Source organism: Kogia breviceps, chromosome 5 (assembly GCF_026419965.1).
Source record: "Kogia breviceps isolate mKogBre1 chromosome 5, mKogBre1 haplotype 1, whole genome shotgun sequence".
NCBI lineage: Eukaryota > Metazoa > Chordata > Mammalia > Artiodactyla > Physeteridae > Kogia > Kogia breviceps.
In genome coordinates this window covers 94971838-94990695 of record NC_081314.1, presented here as the reverse complement: position 1 = coordinate 94990695, position 18858 = coordinate 94971838, and the positions used below count along the sequence as shown (strand labels likewise).

General features: G+C 37.8%; 1 protein-coding gene across 8 annotated transcripts in view; it reads left to right on the top strand.

The window, feature by feature from the left end:
• Window positions 1-18858, top strand: part of DZIP3 (DAZ interacting zinc finger protein 3) — a 121263-nt gene that overhangs the window by 49984 nt on the left and 52421 nt on the right. For 6 of the 8 annotated variants that reach the window (XR_009335733.2, XM_067034695.1, XM_059063625.2 and 3 more), the window contains 5 exons: window positions 9400-9476; window positions 11142-11759; window positions 13610-13642; window positions 14962-15131; window positions 15914-15958. Coding sequence is in view for 7 of the 8 variants with exons in the window: in XM_067034695.1 (XP_066890796.1) it covers window positions 9400-9476; window positions 11142-11759; window positions 13610-13642; window positions 14962-15131; window positions 15914-15958 (943 nt within the window). In the remaining variant the exon portion in view is untranslated. The remainder of the gene's footprint in view (window positions 1-9399; window positions 9477-11141; window positions 11760-13609; window positions 13643-14961; window positions 15132-15913; window positions 15959-18858) is intronic. The other 2 variants (XM_067034698.1, XM_067034697.1) reach the window with 1 other exon arrangement.

Sequence of the window (18858 nt, the reverse complement as noted above, 5' to 3'; positions counted from 1 at the left end):
CAAAAGCTTTTAAGTTTCATTAGGTCCCATTTGTTTATTTTTGGTTTTATTTCCATTTCTCTAGGAGATGGGTCAAAAAGGATCTTGCTGTGATTTATATCATAGAGTGTACTGCCTATGTTTTCCTCTAAGAGTTTGATAGTGTCTGGCCTTACATTTAGGTCTTTAACCCATTTTATTTTTGTGTGTGGTGTTAGGGAGTGTTCTAATTTCATACTTTTACATGTAGCTGTCCAGTTTTCCCAGCACCACTTATTGAAGAGGCTGTGTTTTCTTCACTGTATATCCTTCCCTCCTTTATCAAAGATAAGGTGACCATATGTGTGTGGGTTTTTCTCTGGACTTTCTGTCCTGTTCCATTGATCCATATTTCTGTTTTTGTGCCAGTACCATACTTTCTCGATTACTGTAGCCTTGTAGTATAGTCTGAAGTCACGGAGCCTGATTCCTCCAGTTCCATTTGTTGTTCTCAAGGTTGCTTTGGCTATTCGTTTGGTTATTCCTTTGGCTATTGTGTTTCCATACAAATTGTGAAATTTTTTGTTCTAGTTCTGTGAAAAATGCCATTGGTAGTTTGATAGGGATTGCATTGAATCTGTAGATTGCTTTGGGTAGTAGAGTCATTTTCACAATGTTGATTCTTCCAATCCAAGAACATGGTATATTTCTCCACCTATTTGTATCATCTTTAATTTCTTTCATCAGTGTCTTATAGTTTTCTGCATACAAGTCTTTTGTCTCCTTAGGTAGGTTTATTCCTAGATATTTTATTCTTTTTGTTGCAATGGTAAATGGGAGTGTTTTCTTAATTTCACTTTCAGAGTTTTCATCATTAGTGTATAAGAATGCCAAAAATTTCTGTGCATTAATTTTGTATCCTGCTACTTTACCAAATTCATTGATTAGCTCTAGTAATTTTCTGGTAGCATCCTTGGGATTCTCTATGTATAGTATCATATCCTCTGCAAACAGTGACAGCTTTACTTCCTCTTTTCCAATTTGGATTCCTTTTATTTCTTTGTTTTCTCTGATTGCTGTGGCTAGAACTTCCAAAACTATGTTGAATAAGAGTGGTGAGAGTGGGCAACTTTGTCTTTTTCCTGATCTTAGTGGAAATGGTTTCAGTTTTTCACCATTGAGAACAATGCTGGCTGTGGGTTTGTCATATATGGCCTTTATTATGTTGAGGAAAGTTCCTTCTATGCCTACTTTCTGCAGGGTTTTACTCATAAATGGGTGTTGAATTTTGTCAAAAGCTTTCTCTTCATCTATTGAGATGATCATATGGTTTTTCTCCTTCAGTTTGTTGATATGGTGTATCACGTTGATTGATTTGCATATATTGAAGAATCCTTGCATACCTGGAATAAACCCCACTTGATAATGGTGTATGATCCTTTTAATGTGCTGTTGGATTCTGTTTGCTAGTATTTTGTTGAGGATTTTTGCATCTATGTTCTTCAGTGATATTGGCCTGTAGTTTTCTTTCTTTGTAACGTCTTTGTCTGGTTTTGGTATCAGGGTGATGGTGGCCTCGTAGAGTGAGTTTGGGAATATTCCTCCCTCTGCTATCTTTTGGAAGAGTTTGAGAAGGACAGGTGTTAGCTCTTCTCTAAATGTTTGATAGAATTCACCTGTGAAGCCATCTGGTTCTGGGCTTTTGTTTGTTGGAAGATTTTTAATCACAGTTTCAATTTCAGTGCTTGTGATTGGTCTGTTCATATTTTCTTTTTCTTCCCGGTTCAGTCTCGGAAGGTTGTGCATTTCTAAGAATTTGTCCATTTCTTCCAGGTTGTCCATTTTATTGGCATAGAGTTGCTTGTAGTAATCTCTAATAATCTTCTGTATTTCTGCAGTATCAGTTGTTACATCTCCATTTTCATTTCTAATTCTATTGATTTGAGTCTTCTCCCTTTTTTTCTTGATGAGTCTGGCTAATGTTTTATCAATTTTTGTTTATCTTCTCAAAGACCAGCTTTTACTTTTATTGATCTTTGCTATTGTTTCCTTCATTTCTTTGTCATTTATTTCTGATCTGATCTTTATGATTTCTTTCCTTCTGCTAAATTTGGAGTTTTTTTGTTCTTCTTTCTCTAATTGCTTTCGGTTCAAAGTTAGGTTGTTTATTCGAGATGTTTCCTGTTTCTTAAGGTATGATTGTATTACTATAAACTTCCTCTTAGAACTTCTTTTGCTGTATCCCATAGGTTTTGGCTCGTCGTGTCTCCATTGTCATTTGTTTCTAAGTACGTTTTGATTTCCTCTTTGATTTCTTCAGTGATCACTTCGTTATTAAGTAGTGTATTGTTTAACCTCCATGTGTTTGTATTTTTTACAGATCTTTTCCTGTAATTGATGTCTAGTCTCATAGCGTTGTGGTCGGAAAAGATACTTGATACGATTTCAATTTTCTTAAATTTGCCAAGGCTAGATTTGTGACTCAAGATATGATATATGTTGGAGAATGTTCCATGAGCACTTGAGAAAAATGTGTATTCTGTTGTTTTTGGATGGAATGTCCTATAAATATCAATTAAGTCCATCTTGTGTAATGTATCATTTAAAGCTTGTGTTTCCTTATTTATTTTCATTTTGGATGATCTGTCCATTGGTGAAAGTGGGGTGTTAAATTCCCCTACTATGATTGTGTCACTGTCAATTTCCCGTTTTATGGCTGTTAGTATTTGCCTTATGTATTGAGGTGCTCCTATGTTGGCTGCATAAATTTCCCGTTTTATGGCTGTTAGTATTTGCCTTATGTATTGAGGTGCTCCTATGTTGGCTGCATAAATATTTACAATTGTTATATTTTCTTCATGGATCGATCCCTTGATCATTATGTAGTGTCCATCTTTGTCTCTTGTAATGGTTTTTATTTTAAAGTCTATTTTGTCTGATATGAGAATTGCTACTCCAGCTTTCTTCTGATTTCCATTTGCATGGAATATATTTTTCCATCCCCTCACTTTCAGTCTGTATGTGTCCCTAGGTCTGAAGTGAGTCTCTTGCAGACAGCATATATATGGGTCTTATTTTTGTATCCATTCAGCCAGTCTGTGTCTTTTGGTGGGAGCATTTAATCCATTTACATTTAAGGTAATTATTGATATGTATGTTCCTATTACCATTTACTTAATTGTTTCGGGTTGTTCTTGTAGGTCTTTTCCTTCTCTTGTGTTTCTTGCCTAGAGAAGTCCTTTAGGATTTGTTGTAGAGCTCGTTTGGTGGTGCTGAACTCTCTCAGCTTTTGCTTGTCTGTAAAGGTTTTAATTTCTCCATCTGAATGAGATCCTTGCTGGGTAGAATAATGTTGGTTGTAGGTTTTTTTCCTTCATCACTTTACATATGTCCTGCCACTCCCTTCTGGCTTGTAGAGTTTCTGCTGAAAGATCAGATGTTAACCTTATGGGGATTCCCTTGTGTGTTATTTGTTGTTTTTCCCTTTCTGCTTTTAATATGTTTTCTTTGTATTTAATTTTTGACAGTTTGATTATTATGTGTCTTGGCTTGTTTATCCTTGGGTTTATCCTGTATGGGACTCTCTGTGCTTCCTGGACTTGATTGACTATTTCCTTTCCTATATTAGGGAAGTTTTCAACTATAATCTCTTCAAATATTTTCTCAGTCCCTTTCTTTTTCTCTTCTTCTTCTGGGACCCCTATAATTCGAATGTTGGTGCATTTAATGTTGTCCCAGAGGTCTCTGAGACTGTCCTCAGTTCTTTTCATTCTTTTTTCTTTATTCTGTTCTGCAGTAGTTATTTCCACTATTTTATCTTCCAGGTCACTTATCTGTCCTTCTGCCTTAGTTATTCTGCTATTGATCCCATCTAGAGTATTTTTCATTTCATTTACTGTGTTGCTCATCGTTGCTTGCTTCCTCTTTATTTCTTCTAGGTCGTTGTTAACTGTTTCTTGCAATTTATTCTATTTCCAAGATTTTGAATCATCTTTACTATCATTATTCTGAATTCTTTTTCAGGTAGACTGCCTATTTCCTCTTCATTTGTTAGGTCTGGTGTGTTTTTATCTTGCTCCTTCATCTGCTGTGTGTTTTTCTGTCTTCTCATTTTGCTTATCTTACTGTGTTTGGGGTCTCCTTTTTGCAGGCTGCGGGTTTGTAGTTCCTGTTGTTTTTGGTGGCTGTCCCCAGTGGCTAAGGTTGTTTCAGTGGGTTGAGTAGGTTTCCTCGTTGGGGGGACTGTTGCTTCTGTTCTGGTGGATGAGGCTGGATCTTGTCTTTCTGGTGGGCAGGTCCACATCTGGTGGTGTGTTTGGGGATATTGATAGCCTTATGATTTTAGGCAGCCTCTCTGCTAATGGATGGGGCTGTAGATCTGTCTTGTTCTTTGTTGGGCATAGGGTGTCCAGCACTGTTCGTTGCTGGTCATTGAGTGAAGTTGGGTCTTGGTGTTGAGATGGAGATCTCTGGGAGATTTTCGCCGTTTTATATTGCATGGAGCTGGGAGGTCTCTTGTGGACCAGTGTCCTGAGGTTGGTTCTCCCACCTCAGAGACACAGCCCTGACACCTGGCTGGAGTGCCAAGAGCCTTTAATCCACACAGCTCAAAATAAAAGGGAAAAAAAAATAGAAAGGAAAGAAAGGAAGGAAGGAGGGAGGGAGGGAAGGAAGGATGAAAGAAAGGAAGGGAGGAAGGAAGAAAGGAAGGGAGGAAGGAAGAAAGGAAGGAAAAAAATGAAGGAAGGAAGAAAGTAAGAAAGGAACGAAGGAGGAGAGGAAGAAAGGAAGCAAGAGAGGAAGGGAGGAAGAAAGGAAGGGAGGAAGGAAGGGAGGACGGAAGGAAGGAAGAAAGAAAGGAAGGAGGCAATAAAGGGAGAAGACAAAATAAAGTAGGATAAAATATAGTTATTAAAATAAAAAATAATTATTAAGAAGAAAAATTTCTATTAAAAAAAAAAGGGTCCGTCTAACACTAGGACAAATGGTGCGAGCAAAGCTATACAGACAAAATCTCACACAGCAGCACACACATACACACTCACAAAAAGAAAAAAGGGGAAAATAATAGTATATCTTGCTCCCAAAGTCCACCTCCTCAACTTGGGATGATTAGTTGTCTATTCAGGTTTTCCACAGATGAAGGGCACTTCAAGTTGACTGTGGAACTTTAATCCACTGCTTCTGAGGCTGCTGGGAGAGACCTCCCCCTCTCCTCTTTGTTCACACAGCTCCTGGGGTTCAGCTTTGGACTTGGCCCCACCTCTGTGTGTAGGTCGTCCGAGGGCATCTGGCCTTGGTTCAGACAGGACGGGGTTAAAGGAGCAGCTGATTCAGGGGCTCTGGCACAGGCCGGGGGTTGGGAGTGGCATGGATGTGGGGCGAGCCTGCGGCGGCAGAGGCCAGTGTGATGCTGCACTGGCCCGAGGCGTGCCGGGCGTTCTCCCAGGGAAGCTGTCCCTGGATCCCGGGACCCCAGCAGTGGCAGGCTGCATGGGCTTCCGGAAGGGGTGGTGTGGTGAGTGACCTGTGCTCGCACACAGGTCTCTTGGTGGCAGCAGCAGCAACCCTAGCGTCTCACACCCATCTCTACTGTCCGTGCCGACAGCTGCAGCTCGCGCCCATTTCTGGAGCTCCTTTACGAGGTGCCCTTAATCCCCTCTCCTCGTGCCCCAGGAAGCAAAGAGGCAAGAAAAAGTCTCTTGTCTCTTCGGCAGCTCCACGCCCATTTCCAGAGCTTCTTGCACACCAGGAAGCAAAGATGGAAGAAAAGGTCTCTTGCCTCTTCGGCAGCTCCAGACTTCACCTGGACTCCCTCCCGGCTAGCCGTGGTGTATAACCCCTTCAGGCTGTTTTCACTCTGCCAACTCCAGACCTTTCCCTGGGATCCGACTGAAACCCGAGCCTCAGCTCCGGGCCCCCACCCGCCCCGGCCGGTGAGCAGACAAGCCTCTCGGGGTATTGAGTGCCGGTCGGCACCGATCCTCTGCGGGAGTCTCTCCGCTTTGCCCTCCGCACCCTGTTGCTGCGCTCTCCTCCACGGCTCTGGAGCTTCCCCCTCCGCCACCCGCAGGCTCCGCCTGCGAAGGGGCTTCTAGTGTGGGAATCTTTCCTCCTTCATGGCTCCCTCCCACTGGTGTAGGTCCCGTCCCTATTCTTTGTCTCTGTTTATTCTTTTTTCTTTTGCCCTACCCAGGTACGTGGGGAGTTTCTTGCCTTTTGGGAGGTCTGAGGTCTTCTGCCAGCATTCAGTGGGTGTTCTGTAGAAGAAATTCCACGTGTAGATGTATTTCTGATGTATCTGTGAGGAGGAAGGTGATCTCTGTGTCTTACTCTTCCGCCATCTTCTCGCCTCTCTCCTATTTTTAATTTTTTGAGGAACTTCTATACTGTTTCCCCTAGTGGCTCTATCGACAGGTGTGAGGTAATATCTCATTGTAGTTTTGATTTGCATTTTTCTGATGATTGGTGATGTTGAGCATCTTTTTCCTGTACCTGTTGGCCATTTCATATCTTCTTTGGAAAAATGTCTTTTCATGTTCTTTGCCTTTTTAAATTGGATTATTTATTTATTTGCTGTTGAATTGTATGGCTTCCTTACATATTTTAGATAATAACCCCTAATCAGATGTTTCTTTCACTGTGCAGAAGCTTTTTAGTTTGATGTAGTCCCACTTATTTATTTTTGCATGTGCTTTTGATGTCAAATTTAAAAACTCATTGCCAAGACTGATTTCAAGGCAATGTTGCTTTTCTCTCTACTTTCAAAGGTCTCTGTGTCTTTTACTTTTCTCAGTTTAATTATAATGCATTTCGATGTAGTCTTTTTTAGGCTCAACCCATTTGTGGTCCTTTGAGCCTTGTGAATCTGGATGTCCATTTCTCACCTTAAGTTTGGGAAAGGGACATTATTTCTTTAAATACTCTTTCCATCCCTTTCTCTTTCTTTTCTCCTTCTGGGATTACCGTACTAGTATATTGTTTCTTTTATTGTTGTCCCCCACATCCCGTAATCTTTTTTTACTCATTTCATTCTTTGTTCTTTTTCCACCTCTGATTGGGTAATTTCAAATGATCTGTCGTTGAGTTCACTGATTCTTTCTTTTGCTTGATCAGGTCTGTTGTTGAAGCTCTCTATTGTATTTTTCAGTTCAGTCAGTGTATTCTTCAACTCTAGGACTTCAGAGTTTTTTTTTTTTCTTTATGGTTTCTATTTCTTTGTTGACCTCTTAATTTTGTTCATGCATTGTTTTCCTAATTTCAGTTAGTTGTTTGTGTGTTCTTGTAGTTCACTGAACTTCTTTAATAGGATTATTCTGAATTCTTTGCACTGTCTATAGATCTCCATTTCTTTAGGGTCACTTATTGGAAGTTTATTAGTTTCTTGTGATGGCATCATATTACCTGATTCTTCATGATCTTTGTATACTTGCATTGGTATCTGCACATTTGAGTACATGGTCTCCACTTAGAGACTTTACAGGTTTGTTTTGGCAGGGAAAGACCTTCACCAATCAGCTGGTAGCATCTACAGGTAAACAGAACTTCCCATAGGGTTTTCTAGTTCTGTGAAGCCACAGTCTGTGCTCTGAGGTTGGGGGTGGGGTGGTGTTGGGTGGGGCTGGTGTCTGGGTTCCATGTTCAAGTGGGGCTGCTAGGTGGGCGGTGGGCTCCCAGGTCAAGTTGGGCTGATGGCTATGTTGTGGTCAGGTGGGGTTACTAGCTGTGTTCTGTAATCACCTCTGGTTGGGCACATTCACAGGCTTTGTTCCCTGACTGGGTGCTATCACCGGTTGGATTCTGTGATTGGGCAGGGTTGCAAGCCATGCTCTGCAATTATTCCTGGTCAGGTGGGGCTTCAAGGTGTGCTTCCAGAGCAGATGGAAACAGTGGCTGGATTCTACATTCAGGTGGGGCCACAGGCCAGGCTTCATGGTCAGATAAGATGTCAGGCTGTACTTTGCAATCAGGCAGGGCCACAGGCTGTGCCCCAAAGTTGGGCAGGGCCACAGGATGGGCTTTGCGATCAGATAGGTTGTTCATTGTGCTCTGCTCTTGGGTGAGGTGTGGCCTTCAGCTGTACCCCACATTTTGGTGGGGCAGAAAATGTCAGAGTTGCTGTCTGGATTCCTTGGTGTAATGGGACCAGAGGCTGTCCTCTGATGTTGGGCAGGTTACTGGCTGGGCTCCCTGCTTGAGTGATTACATAGGTAGCATTCCGCGGGGCTGTATCTGGACTCTGCTGCTGCATTAGGTGTTAGGCTGGGTTCTGCAATGGGAAAGTACTTTAGGTTGGGCTCTGAGGCTGCTCAGGGTCACTGTTCTGGCTTCCTGATTATCCAGGGCCAGAGGCTATGCTCAATAGTTAGGTATGGCAACTGGCTTGACTCCCTGCCCAGGCGGGCTGTAGGATGTGCTTTGTGGTTGCTAGGTATATGTGGGCATGCTTCCCAGAGGGGTGAGAGCTCGAATTTGCTCCCTGTCTGAGTGGGCCATAGTATATGCTCTGTACCGACTGGCCATCTATAGCCACATTTCCCAGAGAAGTGGGACTGGAGACTGTGCTTAAGAGTTAGGCAGAAGTGCGAAATTTGCTCCTTTGCCCATGCAAGCTGTAGGATGTGCTCCATTATTGGTATGGCTGAACTATTTCCCGCAGTGCTTTTATCAATTTACACTCCCACTTTCAGTGTAGGAGAATTCCTTTTACTCAGTATCTTTGCCAGTACTTTATATTGTTAGAGTTTAAAGTGTTTTCAATGTAGTAGCTGATTAGCAGTGTTATGCGGGTGCTGGAGTTAAAATCAGTTAACAACAACCACCACCAAACCAACATCTCTGTCCCTTTTTTTTTTTTTTTTTTTTTTTGTATTTTCTGTGGGAGAGTTCATTTCAAAGCCAAGCCACAAGGTTTTTCATCTGTTTCAGCAGATGAAAAAAGCACCATTTACTTAGTGTTTAGTCTATTTAATAAATTTTGCTACTTTTTCCCTCAATTTTTTTCTAATTATTTGTACTGATGCTATGCAAGTTTCTTTCTTTCTCTCTTTTTTAATCACTAGTCATTAAATGAGTTGAGTTTTCTTGGAATAGTTATTGGTAAGAAGATACTGTGGTGGAAGAGAGTCTGGAAGGAGTTCCAGATTTGCTGCCTTTTTACAGTGCAAAGGTTTCTTTTTTCCTACTACCAAATAGTCTTCTTGCAAATAAGCTAGTCATGTGATTCTTTTTGTATGAAATCTAGCAATTCTACTTGCCTCCAAATTCTAATGAAAGTGGCAATGTAGGGTTGTTACTGTTGGTGTTTTTTATTTATTTCTTTTTCTCCTTTGCTTTTAAATTATTTCCAGAAGGAGGAGAAGAAAATGCTCACTGAGTTAGCCATGCTGATACTAGAAATCTTGACTGACTTTTGTAACCTATTTTTTTTTCCACTTGCAGTTATAAAAAGTTGATGTCTCTGAAAATAGATGATACCGATATAAGACCGAAGATCAGTTTAAAATTTGGTACAAAAGGTATATTTTACTTTCATATGTCTCCTGTTGAAAACTGTGTTAAAAATTTTGACTTGCTCTGTAAAGTATCATGCCATTAACAACCGTGTGTTTCTTTGAGTTTGTCATTTGCTGGGCTTGGGTTTACACTAACAAACATCACTTGGTGTAGGCTGGAATTCATGGACAGAAAGATCAGCAGGTGTATGGGTATCACATTACCTTGCATCTATAGAGAGTTTTGCTGGGTTTGGTGCATAGCTGTGACTACACAGATTGAGCTTCGTCTGATGTTCCCTACCAACTCTTCACTTGTTGCATTCCCTGTTAAAAGGGTGAAATGGAAAGAATGAACATTTGGGGCTCAAGGCCAAGTAGTCTAAACTTAGGTGCCAGCTCTTTAGGAGTGTGCTAGGAAATGCCAGCTGCTCAGCACTTGGAGAGCTTAAGGGCTCCTGGACCCATGGAAGAGTAGTCTGGTGGCCTTCCTTCTTGTTAGGGAGAATGGATGTCCCTGATCCTAGCCAGCTTCTTATTTGGCAGCCCAGAGAAAGCTCCTTGAGTCATTTGCTTTGTAACCTTGCTTGTCTCCAGTTTATGTCAAGTATATCAAACAAGAATATTACTTTAAAAATCTTCTGAAACACAGAATCATGAAGGATAAAATAATAAATTTGCATGTTATAATAAACACATATTTTATTAGTTTAAAAATATACCATCATATACCAAGTTCTTATTACTTTCTAATTCACCTCAGTCTACTTTCCTCTTTGGGAAGTGCTACTAAACCAGAAAATTTTCAAATAGTTCAGTCTCATGCCTTATTCCATTTCATTGATGAAATACCTACGTAATCATTAATTTATTTTTTGAAAGGATAAGAACAAGAGGTTCATAAGATCAGTGTGTCTCAAACTTTAATATATATTTGAATCATCTTTGATTTTGTTAAAATGTCAGTGCCAATTCAGTATCTCTGGGGTGAGACCTGAGATTCTGTATTTCTAGCAGGCTCCCATGTGGCTGCTGCTGCTGCTGCTGGCCAGTGGACTGTACTTTGAGAAGCAAGGCATTAAATCACTTTATGTTTCTTGCTATACTTCTGCATTGTCTAATACAGTAGTCACTAGCCATATGTGGCTGTTTAAATTTAAACTCGTTAAAATTAGATAAAGTTTCAAGCTCAGTTCCTTTGTCAGACAAGCAGCATTTCCACTGTTCAGTGGCTAGTGGACAGTGAAAGTCTAAAATATTTTCATCACAAAAAGTTTTACTGGACAATGCTGATTAAGATAAAATATAATTGCCTAAGTAAAGTATAACTAAACACTGGCAGTTACCATTCTTGACAGTCTTCAGAATTTTCAAAGGCTTAATACTTTTATGCCATTTGGTGGCCAAAGCTCATTTATTTGAACAAAACCCTGGATGGTTGAAAGCCTTCTATAGTGATTAGTTTTTGTGATTACTTTTGCTTGGAACATACTGTTTTTGTTTTGAGTTTTTGACAGCTAGACAGATAGCAGCATGCTTATTGAGCACTGGCTGTGACAAAGCACTGTACTGTACTTCATTCTTTTGGAATAGTGCCTGTCCTACAGGAGCTTAGGATGTAATGCAAGAAATCACATAGAAAAAGAGCATTAATGTGGAATCTTTTGACTTCTCAAAATTCATTTTCAGATGAAATGCCTATCTTCAAACTTGACTATAATTATTTCTATCATCTGCTTCATATAATTATTGTTTCTGGTACTGACATTGTTCGGCAAATATTTGATGAGGCTATGCCACCCCCTCTTTTGAAAAAAGAGCTTCTTATACACAAGAATGTACTGGAACCCTACTACAACCATCTTTGGACCAATCACCCTTTGGGTGGAGCATGGCATCTGCTTTATCCCCCAAACAAGGAGCTGCCACAGTCCAAACAGTTTGACTTACACCTCCTATTAGCTCTCATAAAACATTTGAATGTGTTCCCTGCACCCAAAAAAGGCTGGAATATGGAACCACCATCTTCTGATCTCTCTAAGTCTGCAGACATCCTGAGGCTGTGCAAATACAGGGATATCCTCCTTAGTGAGATTTTGATGAATGGTCTCACTGAGTCACAATTCAATTCAATTTGGAAAAAAGTTTCAGATATTCTTCTGCGCCTTGGGATGAAGCAAGAAGATATTGACAAAGTGAAGGAGAATCCCATTGAGAATATCTCCCTTGATTACCATCAGCTGTCCATCTACCTAGGCATACCAGTACCAGAAATTATTCAGAGGATGTTATCCTGCTATCAACAAGGTAAAAAATAGTTATTTACTTAAGCCAGTAAACCTTCACTGAGTGTCTGCTATGTACCAGGTACAGTGCTAAGGGTGGGAGATTCAGTGAGCTCACATTCTTGAGAGAATATCCTCATCAAGAAGCCAATAGAAATTACAGTGCTAGAGATGTTTCCAGAATACCATGGGAAATTCTAGCCTAAGAGAAGCCAAAAAGGCTTTCTGGAGATAGAATATCTAAGGAGTTCTTAAATGACATGTAAAAGTTAGCCAAGTGAAGAAGATGGAGAAGGATGTTTCAGAAGGAAACAAGAGCGAAGGTATAGAAACATAAAAATATAGTAGAAGGAACTAAAAAGTTTGGCAATACTGAGATTAAAGTAGGGGAGAGTTTACAGAATACATTCAAGAGGATTTCTCTTGCCATGTTGAGGAATTTGTGTTTTCAAAAAGGAATTGTTGAATATTTTTAGGTAGAGGAGTTTTATCACTTTACAAAATTAAGGATGCCTAAAACCATGAAATACAGGTCCTGAGTATTTCAGGAATGCCCTTTTAGACACCATGAGTGTATGTTTCTCCTTTCTATCAGAACCTTGACTTTTGTTTAAAAGTTTGGTCATAGGTAATTTTAAAAATCGGATAACATTTATGCAAGGTCTAAGGTTGTCTAAGGTTAGCAGTGGCCATTCCCAAACATTATTTGTTGTTATGGGGAAGACTTCAGACCTCCTCCCCACATACCAGGATAGCTTCTCAGCTGTCATGGTGGAAAGTGGAGTTGAAGCCATGTCAGCATCACCAAAACCCTTGCTGTGTTATTCTAGGTGAATTTTCCTGGTCCCAAGTTATTAGTCATACTACCGGTGAGCAACTGATGATAACACTGATGCTATTTAAACGTATAACTTTCCAAGTTTCTAGTAATTGCTGACCTGGTCCAGATTTTCTTCAACTATAATTGCTAGGTCCCAACCCCTCTCCTTTTGCTAAGGCTCTGGGATTCCATTGTGTTTTCCTACTTAACCTTTAAGAGCTTTCTCTGAACATAAAAGAAGAGAATGCTGAGTTTGATGCTATAAGAAAGTCAGGCAAGCACCCTTTACTTGTAAATTGGCTTATAAATTAGAGGCTTTTCTTTTTTACATTTACTCTCTTAAGATTTTGAATGACAAAAACTTATGAGTATAAAAATATTTGGGAAATTGAGTTGAGCAATAAATTCAAGGTATTTCAGTTTCACTCTGAAAGTCTGATGAGCTTATTGCTCAAGTCCCTTTAATAGAGGCTTTCCTAGTATCTTATATGTCTTCCCTAGTAGTTATTACAGTTTGGTTTGCATTTGTGTATCTGATTATTTGATTAATATCCATTGTCCCCACTAAATCTCTATGACAGTTATCTTTTTTCTCACCATTCAAACTCTAGAGCCTAACACAGTCTGATATATCATAGGTGCTTAATAAATATTAATGGGCAAGGAGAGAGACTGCTCATCAGGATTTTGCTAAAAAAAAAAGGCTCAAACTTTCAATGGAGGTTTGCTTCATAATTGACTATTACTTCATGACCTTAGACTGTAAACTGTAAAAATTTGCTTCTTGGCTTAAAGTGCTTGTATTCTAGGCATTATCTATTATGAACTATCTTTTTTTTTAAACCTTTCTTTCGCTAAATGGGTTTATAACCTTTATGTTATAATATAATTATGCCTTGTTTAAACTGGATTCGTGAGTGAAGCTGGTTATTTTTAGTTATAATATTTATTGGTGCAGTGTAAAAAATCTTCTGGTTTTTCTTAGTCTCAGTCTGATATTTGTTGGTTACATTTGCAATTATATATCTAAATTTTTTCTTTATGTATCATAGGAATTGCTCTACAGTCAATAACGGGCAGTCAACGTAAGTATGTTTAAAAACCAAACGCCTAAGTGACCTTTCAACCCAGGATAGCTAAGGGGCACCTATAGATTTTTACTTGGTCAGATAAACTGTATGATAAACTGTAATTGTTTGTTATAAGCTCGGAAAATTACATGGTCAGATTACTACTGGTCAGCTGAATCTAGTATGAGCTTTTATTCTGCCTTTGTCTTAGTGCACATGCCCTAGGGTTTACCCTATAACAGAGTATTTTAACTTTTGACACACAGGGCACTTCAACAGGCAAAAATGCCTACATGCTTGCTCTACCTGCTCATATACGCTACTGTTTAGCTTATGTAACTTTTATCTGGTTAACTATCCATTGTTAAGCTATATACTTTTCTGCCAGGTGGTGAGTTGCTAATTTTTTTTATTTCCATTTATGTACTGTTGGTTTTTTTTAAAATAGAATTCAAATTCTGCAATTAAAATTATACTTAAGAAAATAACACCATGGGGCTTCCCTGGTGGCGCAGTGGTTGAGAATCCGCCTGCGGATGCAGGGGACACGGGTTCGTGCCCCGGTCCGGGAAGATCCCACATGCCGCGGAGCGGCTGGGCCCGTGAGCCATGGCCGCTGGGCCTGTGCGTCCGGAGCCTGTGCTCCGCAACGGGAGAGGCCACAACGGTGAGAGGCCCATGTACCGCAAAAAAAAAAAAAAAAAAAAAAAAAAAAAAAAAAAAAAGAAAATAACACCATGGGTTTTGTTTGGAGTAAAATTATACTTAAGAAAGTAACACAATGGGTTTTGTTTGGACCATCTGTGACCAGTCCAATGAAGTCCACAAGTTTAGATATTGAATCTCTGGAGCAGTATCAAGGATCATGGTATCAAAGAAGTCACATAATTGGGGGATGATACCCTTTAATAACCTTTGATTATAAAAAAGAAGAAAAAGGAAAAAATACATCTAGCTTTTCCTTCTTTTCTTTATGTTTCAGACTTATGCCCTTAAATAATACTAGTTGCAATATTTAATAAGGTCAATGTCAGGATACTCAAAAACTTAGTATTTAGAATTGACTTAAGTTCTACATTATATCTATAGTCTGCTTAAGATAACAGTCAAGTATCTTAGCATTTGAGTTTATATTGATTGGTTTCAGGCTAGTATATTTACCTGTTATTTGATCATTGATAAATGGGCATTTTATTTTCATTTAGTATTTGAACCGAGTAAGATGTCTTCTGTTTCTGGGGTGGTGTTATGGGGGAGTAAATATATTTAAAATAGTGATAAGAGGCTAAAATTATATGCATCCAGACTTTGAGTGTTTTGGTTTTAATATTTAGGTATTGAAATAGAAGAGTTACAAAATGAAGAAGAAGAACTAAGTCCACCTCTTATGGAGTACAATATAAATGTGAAATCAATCCCTGAAATACAGTTAGCAGAAATGACTAAAGATGGGGCATCGATACCCAGTGAATCTTCAACAGAATCTATTAAAGATCTCCAGGAAGTATAAGTCCTCATTAATATTTGAATTAGAAGAACTTAATCAAGGCTTTTAGTTTGCTGCATGTGCTATTCTTAAAGCCTCCCAGACAATCTTAGTTTATACTTATCATAGTGTTTACACAGAGCTTTAATTGGAATGGTTCTTCTCCCAATACTTTCTTCCATAATCTTTCCTGCCTTAGCCATATATTTTGGCAGCATTTATTGAACACTTATTATGTGCCTGGCACATGTTTCTTCATCCTGAGTGGTAGCATGGATGTGGGAGGTTAACAGAAAGTAGAAGAAAGCATAGTGGGGAATAGAAGGAGAGAGAAAGGAAGAGAAAACAGGGATATTTCAATGCTATTTACACAGAGGTAGAATTAAAACCATCCAGGATGTCTTTCTTTACAGATAAGTGGTAACAAATATTATGTAGTCACTAAATTCTTCCTAGGCTTAATGTTGCATCTAATGGACCTGAACATGTTGATTTTTTTTAAGGTGCCTTCCTCTTCTGTTAGTCATGCATGCACGTGTGTAAGTGAGGACCTCTGAGCTCTTTTCAGTAGCCTACTTATTGACATTATATGTTGTTCCTTTATACATCAGTGATTTCTCAAGCAGAAGACGGAGATTAAAATTAAGATGAAAATAATTTTCCATAGAATCTAGAAGGAAAGTATGATTTATATTAGAAGATAAAAGATCCCAGTGGTTAGAGGAAATACATTTTGTAAAATAATCCATTGTGCAGTTTGAATTGCATATTAAATAAATGATTTATTTCTTACCTATCAGGTTAAGAGCAAACCAAAGAAAAAGAAAAAGACCAAGAATAAAAAGGTAAGAGGCTATATTAGCGTTATAATAGAGGAATGTCTGATTATGAACACTTTTGTTTAATACATGGTTTTACTATTAGTTAGAACTTAAAATTAGTCCAAGTAGACATGTAGCACAAATCACTTATAAATGTTCATAGCTTATTGAATATATGATTATAGAGAAGTCTATGTATGTTAGATTCTGAAAATGATTTAAACTTACAGTATGCCCTACTTTACTTCCCTAAATCATAATTTACACATTTAAATATATAAGTAAAGAAACTGAATTAGTCACTTGGAAATTTCACTAATTTCTGTGTACGACTCTCATTTTTAAAAATGCCTACTCTGTTTTAAACACAGCTTCGTTTCATATTTTTACAGATAAGTTCAGAAGCATTTTTCAAAACCTAAGAAATCTTGATTTTCTCTTTTATGTCTAAGACTCTGCCAACAATGCAGTAATGTACAAAAATGGTACAAATCCAAGAAGCTTCTTTATGCCTCTTCCTGTTATTTGAGAGTTGTAAAATGAACAAGTTATGATCTGTAGCGCAGTTTTAGCAAGAAGTCTCTTAATAGCTTGAAAAATTACAAGAGAAAGTCAAGGAGTCTTTTTTTATTGGCTTAATTCTTTAAAGTTAAGACTTTATTATTTTAGAGCAATTTTTCTGGTTTAGAGCAAAATTGAGGGGAAGATACAGAGATTTCCCATATACCTTTTGCCCCCACACATGCACAGCCTCTTCAGCCAACATTCCGCAGCAGAGTGGTACATTTGTTACAATTGAGGGACCTAAATTGATGTATCATAATTATCCAAAGTCCATACTTTACATTTTGGTTCACTCATTTTGTTGTACATTCCTATGGATTTGGACTCAAGATAATTTTTTTATTAAGCATATAGCTAACCTCTATGCTATGTAAACTTTACTGTGAAAAGTATGTTATTTTCTGGCTTGAAACATATATTTAAAGTCTAGATTATATTATAAACTGAGTGAGAATATTTGCCCAACTACAATCTGATAAGTTCATGTTATTAGTCATTTGGAAGTATACACAAACTTTAGTCATAAATGAAATTTTACACAATGAAAGTAAATTTACAAAATACTTACTGAGGTACAGAACAAAATAAAGATTATTTTATACTCTGATCAGTAAAATGTCAATATCATTTTCATGTTTATCAAGTTATTTTGAAAATTAATTTTTTAAAATAAATTTTGTTTTTAAAAGGCATGAGTACGAATATTTTTTTCTTTTAGACCATTCATATATAATAAAACACAACCTGATTCATTAGTTTAACTGCTATTTTTTATTTTTGCCAAAGCATTGGTAAGTCCCAGGTCTAATACTGCATAAGGCTGACCAAGTAAATCTACAGCTATTAGACCACAAATCTAAGTTCCAAGGGTTACAGTGTGTCTGTCTCTTCCTTACTTCCAAAAGATTAAAGTATGGTAATACTTGGATTCTCAATTTTAGCTAAATGGAATGCCCGACTTCTATGTCAAATTGAAATTAAACAGGGAATAAACATAAGCAGAAACAATGTAAATGCTACTTAAAATTTATACACTAGTAATATTAAAAATTTCTTATTAAAGTCAGAAACTAGGAATTTTTTTTAAACATCCTAAGTTTACTTCCAATTTATTTTATTTAAAAAAATTGAGATACTTTGAAAATAAACTAATTTTATCAAGATAAAATTTCAGCATCAGAAGAGAGGTCTTGTATCTTATATCTTTTATTGAAATTTTGAAGTATAAACCTAAAAAATGCTGAAAATTTTTCATATGACTATTTAATATACAATAGTCCTAGTCATATACTCAATTACTGTTATAGAAGCAAAGAATTGTCTAGTATAATGTAAGCAACCAATTATAAAAAGCTGAGTCAATCAAATTCTCTTATCAAGTTCTCCTCATGAAAAATTCTAGCATATAGAAGTTTGTGTTATACAGAGTGACTATAAAGTCCTTATGTGTGAAAATGTCCTCTCTTAATTATTTTATTTTCAGCATGTCTACCTCACAATAGTTGAGGTCCTAAAAATACCTATCGGATTTTCTGGATGAAGATGACAAAAAAGTAAAATTTGTGTAGCAAATAGAGGGGACAATAAGATAACTTCTGCCTCTTCTAACTAGTATGTATAGAGGTGTCAATAACTCTTTTGAGAGTTCCTTAGTTCTTTCTTCCCAATTCCATTCCCTACTCAGAGGGACTGAGGGTTAGGAATAGAAAAGGAAGGTAAAGCAGATAGTAGAAGAATAGAATGCTTTGTGATTGAAGCCTTGGGGAAAAAAGAAATATGGCAGGAAGTAAATCAAGCTCTTCAAAGTGGATGTCACCTCTAAAGGGAAGTTGCTGAGATGCATGTAAGACAGCCATGAAGTTGTCCTGGAAAGAGCTTAAAAGGAGTTTTAAAAATACAGGTATCTCCCACTTTTTGAAATTCACTTTATGCCACTTTATTTTTTATGAAAGACCTGCGTTAGTATCTGTTTGAGCTAACCAAAAGAAATCTGAAGAGGATTTTTGCTTATACAAAAAAAAGGTACAGACTAACCTCATTTTATTGCACTTTGCTTTATTGCATTTTGCAGATACTGTATTTTTTACAAATTGAAGGTTTGTGGCAACCCAGCATCAAGCAAGCCTATAGGCACCATTTTCCCGACAGCATTTGCTCACTTTGTGTTTCTGTGTCACATTTTGGTAATTCTCACAACATTTCAAACTTTTTCATTATTATTATTTTATTATGGTGATCTGTGATCAGTGATTTTTTTTTTTAGGTATAGTTGATTTACAATATTATATTAATTTTGAGTATACAACATAGTGATTGAAAATTTTTATTGATTATACTCCATTCAAAGTTATTATAAAATA